The sequence below is a fragment of the Scatophagus argus genome, chromosome 6, assembly GCF_020382885.2.
Source record: "Scatophagus argus isolate fScaArg1 chromosome 6, fScaArg1.pri, whole genome shotgun sequence".
NCBI classification, from domain to species: Eukaryota; Metazoa; Chordata; class Actinopteri; family Scatophagidae; genus Scatophagus; species Scatophagus argus.
Window position 1 is genome coordinate 17,842,797 of NC_058498.1, and position 16,881 is coordinate 17,859,677.

The 16,881-nt window shown below is 41.2% G+C and overlaps 1 protein-coding gene across 4 annotated transcripts in view; it reads left to right on the forward strand.

The window, feature by feature from the left end:
• Positions 1 to 14,444, forward strand: part of si:ch73-63e15.2 (protein strawberry notch homolog 2) — a 56,174-nt gene extending 41,730 nt beyond the window's left edge. For all 4 annotated transcript variants that reach the window (XM_046391273.1, XM_046391271.1, XM_046391272.1 and 1 more), the window contains 25 exons: positions 145 to 305; positions 432 to 565; positions 761 to 851; positions 1,002 to 1,145; positions 1,243 to 1,360; positions 1,493 to 1,598; positions 1,788 to 1,941; positions 2,075 to 2,251; positions 2,606 to 2,703; positions 3,339 to 3,421; positions 3,734 to 3,916; positions 4,077 to 4,198; positions 4,382 to 4,513; positions 4,616 to 4,751; positions 5,915 to 6,027; positions 7,475 to 7,546; positions 7,711 to 7,819; positions 7,915 to 7,986; positions 8,125 to 8,268; positions 8,664 to 8,758; positions 9,456 to 9,548; positions 9,730 to 9,861; positions 10,571 to 10,647; positions 10,941 to 11,131; positions 11,601 to 14,444. In XM_046391273.1, coding sequence (XP_046247229.1) covers positions 145 to 305; positions 432 to 565; positions 761 to 851; positions 1,002 to 1,145; positions 1,243 to 1,360; positions 1,493 to 1,598; positions 1,788 to 1,941; positions 2,075 to 2,251; positions 2,606 to 2,703; positions 3,339 to 3,421; positions 3,734 to 3,916; positions 4,077 to 4,198; positions 4,382 to 4,513; positions 4,616 to 4,751; positions 5,915 to 6,027; positions 7,475 to 7,546; positions 7,711 to 7,819; positions 7,915 to 7,986; positions 8,125 to 8,268; positions 8,664 to 8,758; positions 9,456 to 9,548; positions 9,730 to 9,861; positions 10,571 to 10,647; positions 10,941 to 11,131; positions 11,601 to 12,820 — 4,157 coding nt within the window. In that variant the 3' untranslated portion in view covers positions 12,821 to 14,444. The remainder of the gene's footprint in view (positions 1 to 144; positions 306 to 431; positions 566 to 760; positions 852 to 1,001; positions 1,146 to 1,242; positions 1,361 to 1,492; positions 1,599 to 1,787; positions 1,942 to 2,074; positions 2,252 to 2,605; positions 2,704 to 3,338; positions 3,422 to 3,733; positions 3,917 to 4,076; positions 4,199 to 4,381; positions 4,514 to 4,615; positions 4,752 to 5,914; positions 6,028 to 7,474; positions 7,547 to 7,710; positions 7,820 to 7,914; positions 7,987 to 8,124; positions 8,269 to 8,663; positions 8,759 to 9,455; positions 9,549 to 9,729; positions 9,862 to 10,570; positions 10,648 to 10,940; positions 11,132 to 11,600) is intronic.
• The last annotated feature ends 2,437 nt before the right edge of the window (positions 14,445 to 16,881 follow it).

Genomic DNA, 16,881 nt, shown 5'->3' on the forward strand with positions numbered 1-16,881 from the left:
AATGAATGTCAACATCCAGTTACTTAATAATTTATCTGCATTTTCCTTGTTAAAATGACATGACTTGCATCCAGTTATTCCAGCTATTAGCACACTTGTACAGATTTCTCACTTCTTTAAACTGTTATTTTTTTCCCTCTTCAGCCACTATAGGAATTTCTCATCCTGACATAGTGGTAGAGACCAACACGCTATCCAGTGTCCCTCCTCCCGACATCACATACACTCTGTCTATCCCTAAGACAACTATTGATCATGGCCTGCTGTCTGCTCTGCAGCTAGAGGCTATCATCTACGCTTGCCAGGTACCCACACCCAGGCTCACATATACACAGTACATGAAGCACTTATTCGTTCTTCATCTGTGAATTACTAACGTGTTCATTATGCAGGCACCTCTGTTCATGCGTTTGTTCTTTGTGTGCCATCAGCAACACGAGGTTATCCTCCAGAACAACCAGAGGGCAGGCTTCCTGATCGGAGATGGGGCAGGGGTCGGAAAGGGACGCACTGTGGCAGGCATCATCCTGGAGAATTACCTTAAGGGGCGGAAGAAAGCACTATGGTAAGAGAGATTTGCTACTCTGGTTTTATGATCCCTTCATGATGCCTTCCACTTTAAAAACTTAATAACAGCCATTTCATTGGGTTTCAGTAATGGATTTATATGATTGTTGTTTGTGACCAGGACATATTGAGCATGTAGGGGCTAGTCTGTGCAGAAGCACGTTGAATTACTGACTTGCGTTCTTGCCCTCAGGTTCAGCATATCCAATGACCTGAAATTCGATGCAGAGAGAGATCTCAAAGACATAGATGCACCGAATATTCCTGTGCATGCCTTAAACAAGGTGAGTTCAGGTGGAATTTGCGTGACAAGCTGAGACTTTTTTTTTTCCTTGGGAGCTGTTTAAGTCATATGTACGTCTGAGAGGAAAATGAAAGAAGCTGTTTTTGGTGACGGTGTAGCTCTGTGAATGTTGTTTGATTTGTTGTTGTAGATAAAGTATGGAGACACAGCTACCTCAGAAGGAGTCCTGTTTGCAACTTACTCTGCGCTGATTGGAGAGAGCCAGGCAGGAGGGCAGCACCGGACCAGAATTAAACAGATCCTAGACTGGTGCAAACCAGACTTTGACGGAGTTGTATCCTTTCATTTTAACAACCTCAAATCTAACAGTTTTCAAAAAAAATTGGCGTTCCATGTGTCCGCTGTTTGCCCTTGACCTTTTCCCATCACAGATTATTTTTGATGAATGCCACAAAGCCAAGAATGCCACATCCACAAAGATGGGCAAGGCAGTGCTTGACCTACAAAACAAGCTGCCACGGGCCAGAGTGGTTTATGCCAGTGCCACAGGTAGGCGCGTGTGCATGCGCATGCACACACACACACACTTACACACACAGAAAATACAAAACACATACTCATACATGTAATACAACACAGCCAAAGAATTTAAAACATATCTTTATGTCATCGCTGCCCCAGGTGCCTCTGAGCCAAAGAACATGATCTACATGAGCCGCCTGGGAATCTGGGGTGAGGGTACACCCTTCAGGACCTTTGATGACTTCCTGCACGCAATTGAAAAGAGGTTTGTAGGGTGACATCTTGCAGAATTGTACTCAAAAGCATTGCGTTTTCCAAGAGCCTGTCACTCATGTGGATGCATATCCCCAAATTGAGGTGCTTACTGGAAAATACCTGACAATCAGTTTGTGGTAACGTCTGGCTGACCCATGATTGAATTATGTTGAATGATTTATATACCTTTTGTATACAGAGGTGTCGGTGCCATGGAGATTGTTGCCATGGATATGAAAGTGAGCGGGATGTACATTGCCCGGCAGTTGAGCTTCTCAGGGGTGTCTTTCCGCATTGAAGAGATTGGACTGGACAATGATTTCAAACTTGTCTACAACAAAGCTGCCAAACTGGTGAGCCTCATGCAGTCTGTATCTGTTATATATATATATATATATATATATATATATATATATATGCATCTTCTCTATCTATTATACTTAAAAAGAAAAACTACTACTACTAACATCTGCAATGTGTGTCCAGTGGGCAGAGGCGTTGCAGGTTTTTATGCGTGCAGCTGATGAGTTGGGCCTGGTCAGCAGAAAGTCTCTGTGGGGCCAGTTCTGGTCGTCTCACCAGCGCTTCTTCAAATACCTCTGTATTGCTGCCAAGGTCCGCTGCCTGGTGGAGCTGGCCCGAAAAGAGCTGGAGGCCGGAAAGGTCAGCACAGCACACTCTCGAACACTGAGTCAGACAGTATGTATAACCCACAAGACTATAAATGACCCAGTGAAAGATCAGGGTAGAAACTCAGATTCTATAGATGTTTCATAAGTGGAAGGAGTGCTGAAGGAGTACATAGACAGAATGCTTTTTTCAAGTAAATTTAAGCGGTTTATAAGCACACTTTATTCCACTTTCCTGTACACAGGTTGAGTTGAGTCCATTTTAGTTGTCCACAAGGATGTTACGATATGTGCTATCAAGCAGGATTGAGTCTGCAGGAGACTTCACTTCAGGTAACACAGCAAACCTGTTGATTTGCTGATTGGTGTTTGTTTCTCTTCACTACAGTGCATCGTTATTGGGCTGCAGTCTACCGGAGAGTCCCGCACCAGAGAGGTCTTGGATGAGAATGATGGGCATCTCGACAGATTTGTTTCTGCAGCGGAGTGAGTGAAAATGAATGTTTGGTTCTGTGACTGTTGTGACTATTGTGGTTTATTTGAAAGAATGCTTACTCAAAGTATTCACTGTCTGAACGGGTAAGTAGTCAGCAAAGGCTTTCAGAAAAGTTTAGCTGATGCATTTAACACTGTTTGAAAGGGTTATTGTCTGTTTCCTGGAAGCACTCTGTTAGTTTCTTTTTCTTATTTAATTTTGTTGCTTCATTAAATTGCCAAACGACTTGCCAGTCTTGAGGAGAATGCGTTCTCACCACATATGTTCTGTGAAAGTATTTAGGCCATGTAGTTTATTTTCAATTAAATCAAATGATCTCTTTAGCTATTAGCAAGTAATTAATTTTAATATCATTGAATTCTTATTCAAGAAAAACAAGAAAGGACTGGCACAGGTTGGGAACGCTTTGAACTTATTTGACCCTAAATCAGTCATAGCAGACATGCCTGAATGTCTGAGTATATTAGATCCCATGCAACATGTTCATCTGCCTGTCAACACCTGACAGCTATAATGAGGCAAATTGGAAACATCTAACTGCCACAACTGCCCTGTGTTGTCAAGATTGCTTTGCCGTCAGCATTTAAGTTTCTTTCTCTGTTCCTCTTCTTTGCCTTGCCTTTAGGGGAGTATTCCAGTCACTTGTAACAAAACATTTCCCATCAGAGAAACAGAGGAGGGAGAAGGCACCAGGAAATAAGAGAAAACGTAAGTGAAGTAGATTTTATAGTCACGGTATACCAACATGTGTACAACAACAGCAACAGTTTTTCACTCTTATTGTTTGTACTCAGCGCTCAGCTGACATGTCAGGCATTTGCCCCGCAGTCTTAACAGTTAACAGTGAGTTTAAGTGTTCTTTCTATTTGTGTGTGTCTGGCTGTTTGCATACCGTCTGACAGCCTCCTTTCATAGTAAAAAAAACAACCCTTTTCCTCTTCTTTGATTAAAAGATCCTACAAAAAGGCATTTTGAAGTGTGCTTTCTCAGTCTAATTATCATGTTGTGGCTTCCAATCAGGGAAGCCTAGAGGTCGCCAGCCCAAGATACCCAAGCACAGTGTGGACAGCGGTGGTGTGATCAACATCAGTGATGACAGCAGCAGTGACTCCGATGGCATGGACACGGACTCCAACTCCTCACCAGACTCCCTGCTAGACAATGACGATGTCATCTTTGTGAACCACACTAGCTGCCAGACAGGTAGGGAGATGCCTTTTTTTTTGGGTGTTGTCACCAGGAATGATGTGTGACAAGATCAACCAAAGGAAGATATTTTAGTCTATGCAGATGTGTGCAATCAGTTATTTTTGTGACTCTAACCTGTTATGTGGTTAATGTCCGCTGTTTTTCCCATTCACAGCCAGGATAGAGGAGATGAAGCAGGGCCTCCTAAACAAAATATCCATACTGGGGAAAGAACTACCTCTCAATACCTTGGATGAGCTCATCGATAAGTTTGGGGGACCAGATAAAGTTTCAGAGGTACAAGCCTTAGACGCTCAGCTAGAAACTTGTTTATCTCATAAGCTTGAATGCTGCTAGTGGGATTTACATGTCAAAACGTGAAGCATAAACACAGACATAAAAATTCACCTCATTTTTAAGCAGAATTTCTTTCAAAAAAAACAGTTAAAGTGAGAAGGTGATGATTTTTTTTTTCTGCAGATGACTGGTCGTAAGGGTCGTGTGGTGCGGCGCCCTGACGGCAGCGTCCGTTATGAGTCACGGGCTGAGCAGGGTCTTACCATCGACCACATTAACATCAAGGAGAAAGATCGCTTCATGAGTGGAGAGAAGGTGAGAAACACTCGTCAAATCGTCATCTTGAAGAAATTTACAGCTTGATGAGCATTATTCAGTAAGATCTCCACCAATAATTCAAACCATTTTCCCTTCCAGTTGGTGGCCATCATCTCAGAGGCAGCCAGCTCTGGGATTTCCCTGCAGGCAGACAAGCGAGTGAAAAACCAGAGGCGCAGGGTCCACATGACCTTGGAGCTGCCTTGGAGTGCAGACAGGGCCATTCAGCAGTTTGGTGAGTCAGGATGTCTAATCTTATATTGAGTCTCTCAGAGGTTACGGGGAGTAAATTCTTGAGAATAAAACTCCTTTTCAATCCTATTAACCCAGCTGTGTTTAATATAAAGATGTAGAGCATATCATTTTAACATGTATATAAATTTGTAACAAATGTGACGTCTAAAACAAAGTTTGTCTGAAAAATGAGTCATTGCAGCTCATCACGCAGTTACCCAATATGTGGCTTAAGTTTTTGTTTTTTTTTCAATGCTATGTGAGCTTTCTGTTGCTGCATGTCGTGATGTAACTGGTTGAAAGGTGGGTAATGAATATGTCATATTTAGCATGAGTTTGTATTAGTGTGACTCACCCTCAGCTCTTCCTGTTTGCTGGGGTGTATTCCCTAGTGTGACTTCCATTTACATATTTAGTATACATTTGCAGCACGTCACAACGATTTAGTAAAATCTCTGCCTCCTCTATTCATTTGATATTATTTTTATCTGCTGCAACATACACACACTCACACACACATACATCAAAGAGTGGTTGGGAGAATTAATTGCAGTAATTAACAAACTGCTCCATTAATTGTTTCCATTAGCAGACTTCCTGCTTGTTTTGAAACTCATAGCTTAATTCCTGATTGGCAGGTGTTCACACAAACACATAGACAAAGCCATTGTACAAACACACACACACAGTCATCTTTATTTCATTGTAGGGGGTGATATGGGAGTCTATTTTTTTCTGTTGTTGCTAAACCCTGTTAAAGTAGGGTATCTTCTCTCAGAGTCGAAATATAAAGTTTCACTGTTATTTGTTGCTGCAAATCTTATCATCCCCAGGATCATCTCCTCACTTTGCCGTTACTAATTCACTATCCATTTGTTTGAGCAGCTGTACCTTGTGTCAAGATGAAATCCCCAAACTTGTTTTTGTTAAAATATGTTTTTTGACTCAGTGGTTGTTTATCAATAAAATTGCAACCAGCGAAGATGCACACAAACCAATCTAAAGATAAATTAGTATGAAAGGATTTTTGTATTGCAAAACATCATCAAACCGTACTGATGTTGTGTAATTTCAAACTTATACAGTGTCAGATACACTCAGGCTGTCGTTGTCATCTCGTCCTTGTTGTTTTAGTTGGACAAATTATTTTTCTTTTCTTTCCAGGTCGCACCCATCGATCTAATCAGGTGACGGCCCCAGAGTATATCTTCCTCATCTCGGAGTTGGCTGGGGAGAGACGTTTTGCTTCCATTGTGGCCAAAAGACTAGAGAGCCTGGTAAATATCCTAGCCTTGTAGATGTGTTTGTGTGGGTGTGTATGTTGAGTGTGAAATGTTCCAACAGATCTGTTTCTGTATTTTGTGTCAGTTGATTGCAGTTCTCCATGTTGTCATCAACTCTGCCATTCTTCACCCTGCCTTCACCCTCTGTCCTTCCTGTTTGCTGTGATATTCCCTCTTTTAGAAGCTCTCTGTAGCATCTCTTTCATTGCTGGTACAGTTGGGGTTACATCAGCTTGCCTCCACAAACCCCAGGAGATTCTGGGTCTTTCCCTTCTCTAGCTCAATAACGGAAAACTGAATAAGCAGAAAAAAGTATTTTGTCTGGATAATTTATGAGCCTAGGTTTATTTTCCATAATTATCAATGCATTTCAGCCCTAGCAGTCATTTATTTCCATAGTGACACAGCATGACAGTTCTTTTGGGAAAAGGGCAAGTAGTGTGCAATGGGATGTCTGTTCCAGGAAGTCGTTCTGGTGTTTGCCAGCCGCGTTCGGTAAATCTGCATCAAGAATAGGTCACATCTCGCCTGCCTGTCTGAACCCGGTTCAATATACACGCGCGTACACACACACACACACACACACACACAGTTACTCCATTTTAGATGGCTGAATGCTAGCAGAGTGCAGATCAGCAGTGAAGTAATTTTTGTCTAAGATGTCCCTTTGTTTTGGTATATTGAGGCATTTGTCTGTGTGGGCAGAACCAGCAGCTGGCTACACAACTGATTTACTGCTGACTTTGCTACTTCTAAATTGTCCTTCACCACCGTCATAGTTCATTTGAAAGCTTGAAAGTTTGCAAAACAGTCAAACACAGTCCGGGAAATGAGAAGAAACATCATTTAATGCCCGTTTTTTCTGTATTTCATTTTGAAAAATGTTGCTTGAAGTTGTATTTAGGTACAAAACGATGTCAGTGGGCAGCTGAAGAAAAAGTTTAGCTTCCCACATCAACCTTGGTTGTTGTTGATTGTTGTTGATGTTCTGAGACCAGCCCCTGTAGGCCCGTGATATGTTTAATGAACGTAATTGTAGATTTCCAGTTAATTAAAAATGCCCTCTGAGGTGTTTGCAGCAGAGATTCAACATGGCAAACATTCATATGAAGTGATGTAACAACATGCACAGTGCAATCCTGTTAAAAACTGTGTCTTTCATATTTAAAAGAGCATGATTTATGAATCAGAGGGCTCGAAGTATTGATTACTCTGAGGTTGCAGTAACGCTATAATAATTATATCATATCCACATACGTAGTTATCTGTCATTTATCTCTTATTGTTAGCTGGAAAAATGTATGCTCACCTTCTCGTACTATAGATGATTGTGTAATGATGACCAACGACAAACGCATTACATCCATCTGTATTATGCCAGTGAAGCTCTGATGGCTGAGAAGCTAATACCACTTACCACTGTTGCTAATCCACTTTGCAGGGTGCATTAACCCATGGAGACAGAAGAGCCACAGAATCCAGAGACCTGAGCAAGTACAATTTTGAGAACAAGGTAGGAAAAATTAATAAAATAATATTCTGATCTTAGAGTGTCAAAATGTGCTTCTCTTTAACTTCTGAACTTCGGCAGTATGCGCAGTCTGTTGTGCTAAATGTTGGTTTGCATGGTTAAATAGCTGAATGAACCTTATGAGTGAAATGTCTCATTTCCTGCAGTATGGTACCAAGGCTCTAGATAAAATCACCAAAGCAATCCTTGGCCACATAGAGAACAAGGTGCCCCCTCCCAAAGGATATCCTGGGGGTGAAGCCATGTTCTTCAGAGGTATGGTTTTGTTTGACTGTGTAAACAGACCAACTTCACCAGTACAACTGTAATTGATCAACCATGAAATAACCATGTTTTTTTCTTTATTTCAGACATGAAACTTGGAATGATGGATGTGGGCATCTTTTGCAAGGAGCCCCGCTTTGGAATCAGTACTGAGAAAGGTACAGTACACAGGAGACTTGTTGGCACATTTTATGCCAGTATACTACAACTACTACACAATTTGACGTTTTGGCTGTGATCATCTATCAACACAAAATCAGCTGTATTAATTGTTCTGCATTGTGTTTTTATGTCAGACTGCAGCATCACAAAGTTCTTAAATCGCATCCTGGGCTTAGAGGTCCACAAGCAGAACCATCTCTTCCAGTACTTCACTGACAACTTTGACTACCTAATCGAGAAGGATAAGAAGGAGGGCAAATACGACATGGGAATACTAGGTATGGAGGTGAAGTGGCACGGCGTGGTTCTAGGTTTTTGCATAAATACACAATTTGTGATCAAAAATGTTTATATAACTTGTAGCCCAAAAGTTTTACCAAAAGTATTTTTTTTACCAAAAGTAAAAATACATTATTAACTTTTTTTTTTTACATATATAGACAGTATTTTCCAGAACAGACACTGCATAACAATAAAAGTTATTTATCAGTTGCATCAGAAATGTTGTAAAATACTGACCATTGGTGCTGTTCCTTTCATCAGTTGTCTGTAATCATATGTTCTTATGGATTTTGATCGGCCCTCTCAGAGATGGATTTCAAAAGGAAGATGGTGCCTTACATTCTGATGTGAATAGTCATTTTAAAGACATGTTCTCTTGTGCCTCTGACAGACCTTGCCCCGGGTAACGATGAGATCTATGAGGAGAAGCAGGAAACTTTTCTGACAGCTGGAAACCCTCAGGATGGACAGGTTGTTCTCTATAAGGTAAGCGCTGTATAACCTCACCTCAAGTGTATTTTAGAAGGTTGGATCATTACTGTGAACAAAATGCCATTATTAAATGTGTCTTGAGCATCACCAACCATGCCCAAAACATGCAAGTCTTGTGGTCCTTGAGAAGTTCATGTTTAATGGCAGCTAAGCGATCGTCACAGATTGGGTAGCAAATAATGACTATAAATTTATCAAGATTTTCATGACATGGCTTGTACTCTGTGGAGTGCTCGCATACAAAGGGAACTTTTACGAATTTTTTCCACATAACTTGCACTCCCAAAGGTAACTCCAGTAGCTGCCTCTGTACAATTTAGGTTTTGATTGATGTCACCTTGCTAGCAGAAAGACTGTGATCATGCAGGCTTAGCTCAGGGCAGAGGAGTCTGTGCAGACACTAGTGGGAGGTGGAAACAGGATAATTACTGGTATCTCCTGCTTATAGCTGTAGGCTGCAGGCTAACCCTCATTTGACATTTTCAAGTTTCAGAATTCTGCATGGCTATGACCAGTTTAACAAGTATGGAGAGAGTATTGACTGCATTCATGACTGACGGATGATGATTTTTACAATAAATGTCTGTGTTTCAAATAGATTTTGGAATTTTTCGGTTTCTATGTAAGTCTACTTGACCTTCAGGCCTTTGACAGCACATGCTTTAGTCTGTGATGCTTTTTGCTCCTGTAGATCAGTGTGGACAGAGGTATGCCCTGGGATGAGGCCTGCAACAGATCCCTGAAGCTCAGCGGTCCTGAAGAGGGATTCTACCTGTCCCTGAAGGTGATATGATAAGAAAACTAAATCCACAGGCTACTGTGGGAGCACTGCATGTATAGGATTTATTATTTAATACAAACGTCACAGCATAGCAGTGTGATGACACAATGGATGTCCACTAGAAAGATTATTTTAGTCACTGACACAGGGCAAATGATTCATTCTCTGTGTGGCCTCTCCATAGCTGCGAGGTAACTACCCATGTGTGCTGCTAGCTGAACAAGGAAGAGGCAAGAACTTCATTGTCTACAAGCCCAACATCGGCAAGCAGGCCCACCCTGAGAGCCTGGACAACCTGCAACAACGTTACCGAAAGGTATCTGCCCCATCTGACAGTTAGGCTTATGGTTGTGTATTTAGTAGTAGTATTTGTCTGTTTTCATTAATAATATTAAATTGAAAATTAATATTTGTGTGTTCAGAAAAGGTCAGCTTTGAGCTTGCTTGCATTCTTACAAATGTTATCTTTTTAGTTTTTTAGTTTATTTTTTCAAGATGACAATAAATAGATTAATATATATATTGTAAGATTTTTTGGTTATGAGGAAGGTTTGACAGAAGACAGCTGGACATTTTCAGAACTGACATTTGCTTCTTTATCTGCTCTGCTTGGAGTACATATGGAGTCTGCTGCCCCCTTGTGGCCATAGAAGAGTACTGAACCAGGCCATGTTCAAGGCACTTGAGAGCTAAACATTGTAGCAGTCTTTTGCAAACTCCTAAACTCAATAACAAAAACATAATCAGTGTAAAAATTAAATGTGTCTGTCTGTGGGGATGATGAAGTTCCTTTATATTTTCCCTTCCCTACATGAATGATTAATGACCTTTCACCACAAGTCCAATGAAACACTTCAGCTTCTCTTTGACACAACATACGATTATAAATGAGATGAAGCTATGGTATGACTTTTGGTCTGAAGTTTCCATGTTCGTAAAGATGTGTGTTTACAGCGGTGTTATGGTGTTTCTTTACACTGTGGATACGATGAGATCTTTGCTGATTTTGGTGTTTCCTCTTACAGGTGACTCCAGAGGAAGCCAGGGACAGCTGGGAAAACCAGTTCACCTTCTCTTTCAAGAAGTGTAGCCATGCCAACTGGTAAGTAGGAATCCACTGTGTCCATCAGGATTAATGGGCTCATTGCATCCAGTCAGGCTGGTGCTTATTAGGATTCAGTCCGGATGGTTTTAAGGTCCAATGCCATTTCCAAGGATTTGCAGATCACCTGAGAACTAGTCATGAAGAAATAGCATGCAAGTCTTTCATGTCCCTCTGTCACCAGTGAGCTGTTAAAATGCAAGGATGGAGCAGTCTTGAGAAACCAGTGGGCTCTTTTGTTGTATGAACAAAATATCTGACTTTTTTTTTTTTCTTTTCCATCCTTTCCTCAGGAATGGAAAATGTAAGAAAATTGAGGAAGGCCAGGAGTGTCTGCAGGGCATGCGCCTCCGTCAGTACCACATGTTGTGTGGTGCTCTGTTGCGTGTGTGGAAGCGCGTATCCGATGTGGTGTCTGACATCACCAGCTCCAGCATCCTGCAGATTGTCCGACTTAAAACCAAGCAGCATAACAAGCAAGTCGGTCAGTACACCCCCATCCCAACACAACAATACATTGTTCACGAACACAATACACAGCAAATCCAGGCCAGAGGTCCAAAGTGTGATTCCAATAAGTTATTGTGATGGTAAAGTGTGAAGCAGCTAAAGTGCTGACAGTTCTCTATGATAAATTGTGGAAATGAAAGTGTGACTCACTTTCCTCATTTGACTCATTGAACTCTGAGTACTACATTCACTCCAAGTGACATTTATGAAGTTATTTGACCAGAAACACAGAACATGTTGCAATTCAACTGGACATTCAGTGTCTGGTTCGTGTTCTCTGTGCACTTCTCGTTCACTCCTGCTGCTACTACTACTACTGTGTGCTGTGACATCGCCTTTTAATGAAGTGGTCGTTGTAGGAAGATCTGTTTTTGGATGGTTGCATTTTTTAAAATATTTACCTCACCAATCACTGACCCGACCATCCTCATCATCTCTCCCAGGTATCAAGATCCCAGAGAACTGTGTGGCACGTGTTCGGGAGGAGCTGTTGGTAATGGACGAGGAGGTGAAGAGGAGACGAAAGGAGAGGGAGCAGCAGGCTGTGGAGCAACGACTAGCCGAGGAGTGCAGACGGAAAATGGAGCAGGATAACAAACACCTTCTGGCAAATCTGTTCAGCAAACCCATGCTGGCCCAGTCGCTCACCCAAAAGCATATCCTCAACCCTAAACTGAACCAACATGTTCTACCAAGGACACAAACTGGGAGCATTCCTCAGCTGCAGAGAATGCAATCCCAAAACCAGTCCTCGCAGATCATATCCATGTTGTCCTTACAGAGAAATCCCAGTCAAACCCAGCAAAGGACCCATAACAGCTGGCCCAACAATTCCACCACCACGTCCGCCACCAACCAGGGTTCTCTGTCCAACATGGTTAGTCTCCCCTCCAGTTTGTCACAGTTTTACCCCCAGTCCTTTTTATCCTCTTTTTCACAGCTGAAGAACCCATCTCTTCCAATCCATCAGACCGCGCTGTCTTCCAAGAATCCTCTGGATGAGATCTTGGACCTGACTGTGAGCTCCCCGTCACCCTCCCCAGACACCACTGAGGGTGGACTGAATCTGGACAGTCTGACGAGACACGCTACAGGATTCGGAGATGACTTAAATCTGGAGTCTTTGATCTCGCAGAATGCATCGAATGCCCAGCATGCTGCACAAATACAGCAGCCTCTGTTGCTGCAGCAGCAACAACAGCAGCAACAACAGCAACAGCAACATGTGCAGGCAACACAACAGCAACACAACCTGCTGGCCAATAACCACCAAGACTTGTTAGATTTTTTTGACTTGCCCCTGTCTCCTCAGATGCCCACGCAGAAAGCAAGCCCTTCATCCTCTACCTCCTCCACGTCCTCCACTTCTTCTGTGTCAAACAGCCTGGTTTCTCACGTCCCCTCTGGCCTCCTGCCCACATCTGCCCTCATCCCAACATCGTCCTCCTCTTCTCTCTTCCCCAGTCCGTCCTCATCCTCCTCTCTGTTTTCAAACTCTTCCTCTCACTTCTCTTCCCCCTTTCTCCTCCCCCAGTCAGACTCCCTTTCCTTACCCAACGGCCACAGCAATACCACTGCCCTTGATGTTCGTGAGGCTCTGAACAGCATGCTACAGGCCGGATCGGACCGCAAGTCTGTCATTCAGTACCGGCATCAAGACTAAGAGCTGCAACAGCAACTGCTCGTCTGGAATCTGATTTTCTCTCTGTGTTTCGGTTGGTCTTTTAAAGCAGATTGTGTGTTGTTCACTGCTGTCTGTGTTCGCACCCTCAGACCTGCTCCCTCTCCCCTCAGGGCCTATAGTCACGTCACTGCCTGTCCTGCGCTTGGCTCACCCTTCTCTCTCTGTCCACCTGTAGTTCATCCAAATGAGGCTGTCGAGGTGATAGCGGGCTCGATCAGTATCAGATTTCTGCATAAAAATGTGTCCTCCACAGTGAAAAGGCAGCTGTAATACAAAAGAAGTGGGGAAAAAAAAACGTGATTAACTGTATTTTATTGAACATACGAGCTGTCAAAACAAAAGCTCACTCACTGAGGTGTGGAAAATCTTTATGAAACCTCCCGCTGCTGATTTTACGAGGTATGACTGGTGAAGTTGCTGGAAGCTCTAAATGCCTTTCACCAGTTAAAACCACATCTGTAGACTTTGCTTTGCTGTTACTTCACTTCATGGCTGTTTTATGCAAGGTTTGGTTTGAGTGAAACATAAATAGTGTTGGCTGGAAGATGGGGGGAAAAACTGAAGAGATCTTTTAGATTATTAGCCGTGAAATGCCTCAGTTTCCTTTTTTGCTTTTGTTTTTTTTTCTTCCATGCTCCTTCTTGTTTTTCTCCCTGCTTGTATGAACACTAGTGTGAGGAAAAAGGGAGAGGAAGTCTGCTGTTGCAAACAGTGCCTTTGGAGAAATCTATAAATGCAGTCTTTAAAAATCCATGTAGCCTAATGTATAGATTTGTACTCTTGAGCGTTGGTTTTGATTTTAATTTAATTGTGCTATATTTGTATTTAACTTTTAGCCCCCTCAGTCAGTCAGTCAGTGAGTCAGTCAGTGAGTCAGTCAGTGAGTCAGTCAGTGAGTTAGTGGTGGTGTTACACTATGCTGGTGGTGGATTTCCCCTCACTCAGCCTGTATGTACTCTGTGATGCTGCTTTTAAAACAAGAGCAGTAGACGCGTCCTTTTTCTCTGTGTCTCTCTGTCCCTGTCGATTGGACAACATGTCATAGGGTCAGTATGGCACAGATTATTGAGCAGCGTGGATAAAATTAGTCTCGCATTCAAATGTTTTCACATTCACACACCCTCCTTTTTTTTTTTTTTTTTTTTTAATAACTGACGATAACATGTGGTGATGTGACTCCTGGTTTGATTTAATTTCGAATTTTCTCAGGAAAGGCTCCAGTGTGTTGTTTTTTTTTTTTGTGCATGTGTGTCTTTTTGACCAGCACATATATAAAAAATTGTTTAAAGACTTTCATTACAATGAAATAATGTTTTTTATTGTCTTGAGGTCTGAAAAGAAAATCCTATCATCTCTAACTTGCTTGGATAATAGTAGTAAGCTTGAGACAAAGTTCTCAATGTATTTCCATTTCAGGCTTCAAGGCTGTAAAAACATTGGATACATGTGTGTGTGTGTGTATCAGAGTACATATTTAAATACCTGTGAGATTTGGCCATCTTTGTGTGAAAAGGATGCACTGTGGCTGGTTCATGACAGAAATGCCAGGATAAGTTCAAGTGATTAAAAAGCAATAAAACCATATTCTACATTTGTTATGAAACATAAACGCCTAAGTACTGTTTACGCTCAACAGGCAAAGCTTTGTGGTTACTTTTGCATGATATGAATCTCCTTATTTCTGTTGTGCTTCGTCTTTTGGTTAAACAGATTCTGAAATGCATACGACCTTTGTCTTTGTATAGTAGGTTTTCACGGGACGAACGCAATGCGTTCTTGATATTTTAGTCATTGTTATTATAAAAGTTATTGTTATTTATATTTAAGGGATATTTAGATTTTAGATATGTTATTCTGCTTATTAGAATAGTTAACGAAATATTTGGTCAGGGAAATTTCTAGTTTTCAAGATTACTATAAAACAAATTCTATTATAATCTGCCACCAAATAAGATTGCACTGTTCTGTACTGCTGTACAGTGTATGGATTTATTTCTGCTTATTTCAGTTTTGCTTTTCCCTAGTAGAATTGTTTCTCCAACTTGTAGACCTTTGTCAGGCCTTCAGTTTGCAGAGAGATACCAAAGTGTTCCACAGACACCCCTGAAGTTACTGGCTCTAAGATATCAGAACTCTTTTCAATCTCAGGAAGAAACCTACAAGAGGTGTAACCGCGGGGCGATAGCAGAAATATATCATTTCCCCTTAAAACAGTGGTGAGACTAACCAATACATGTGCTATTTTTTCTTAACTGTGCTGTGACTCTTGCTGTATTTATATTTTAGACTTAATGTGATGGGTTTTGTCGTTTGTCCTTGTGAACATGTCGGTGATTTTAAATGTTTATGCCTTCTTAGGGCAAAGATCAAAGGCTGTTTCTTTTAAGGAACATTATTTTTCTGCAGACAGTTTTATCTTCATTTGTGTTGCAGTTGTAGGACATTTAATTCATGTTAAAGCTGACAGATTTTTTGTTTTGTTTTTTTTTTGGAGTGGATTCGCGCCTGGGTTTTACTGAAACGTGCAATTGTTCTGTTCAAGCCTTTGCCCCTCCCTCAGCGTAACAGATGTTTATGTTTAGACTGACTCACAGTATCCCAGATTCTTGTCAGTGCGTCTTTTTTTTTTTTTGGAGCATCTTTCTATTGCATGTTTTCCCCGTATCCTCGTTGGCTTTTGCTTTTCACGTTCCACGTCAGGCACATTCCAAAACATCAGTCTGCAAAAGGTTTGCCTTGTGTTTTATACTCACACAAATAAAGCTTTATGCATTTGAGGGATATGGACCGCATTTTAGGAAGATTTTTTTTTTTGTAGAATTCTACATTAATATAGTTAGGCCTTTTATCATTTTATCATTTTGCACTAAGAATGGCATAATCAAGTTACTCTTCTCTTGTTGGTTATGATTGAGCATTGCAAGCTTGTTGTGTTTCTGATCTTTGATGGATAGCTCTGTGTATACTGTAACCATCTTTCTCGTTTCTCCACCGTTTGCATATTATGCGTTATCAATGTTATCACTCATCAATAATTTATTGCTAACAAAAAAAAATGAAACAAAAAACATGCTACTGATTGTATGTATTTTTAAACAAAGCCTATTTTTTCTGTAAAAATAGAAACTGTGTTCAGCACTTTTATTCTGGGTTGTGCTTTTGTTTTCTATATATTTATAATTTAGATCCAAATGTATATATTGTAAAATTTGTGCCTTTCAACTAATTCTTTAAAAAGGTTTTCTACTCATTTAAGGAAGGACTATATGAAATTGCAATCTTAACTTTGTAAACAAATAAAAACTTGAAGATTGCTGAAATGAGGTCCACTTTTGTTCATCTGGGAAATTGCTTTTGTCCTCCTGGAGGATTGTTGTGAGTTCATGCAGGAAGAGATGTGTGACACCACTCTTTATTTATCGAGTGGCATTAAGAAGATAGACTGAAGAGATGGAGCAGAAATGAACCACAAATACCATCTCATGGTTGCAGGCCACGTTGCATTGCAGTTTACGTCCATGTCTGCAAAGAAGCTACAAATTCTAAAATGCAAAGGCTTCACACACATCTTCAACCTCACCGCACAGAAGATCTGTACAATCAGCACAGTTCAATCAGTTTCAAGGTGGGTGTTGAAGATTAGCATCACCAATTCAGTATCTGACCAAAAGTGAAATATGGTCACAATCTCCACTGCTGTTCCTGACTTATAGAGTTGAGTAATGGACAGAAAACATCATGATGTCACCGTGAAGTCGGCCTTTGACCTTTTATCATCGTTTTATTCTATTAGACATTTGTGGAAAATTTTGTCACAGTGAGTGTATTCGTGAGTTACGAGTTTAAAGCGTGTTTCTGAGATTTCAGTGACCTTTGACCAGCAAATTCTAATCGGTTCATCTTTGAGTCTGAGTAGATGTTAGATGTAGATGCCAAATCTGAAGAAATTCCTGCATGCGTTCCTGGGATCTCACATTCACAGGCTGACAACCCAAAAACCATATACCTCTGACTGCAGATGTCACTAGTGTAGTGGCATA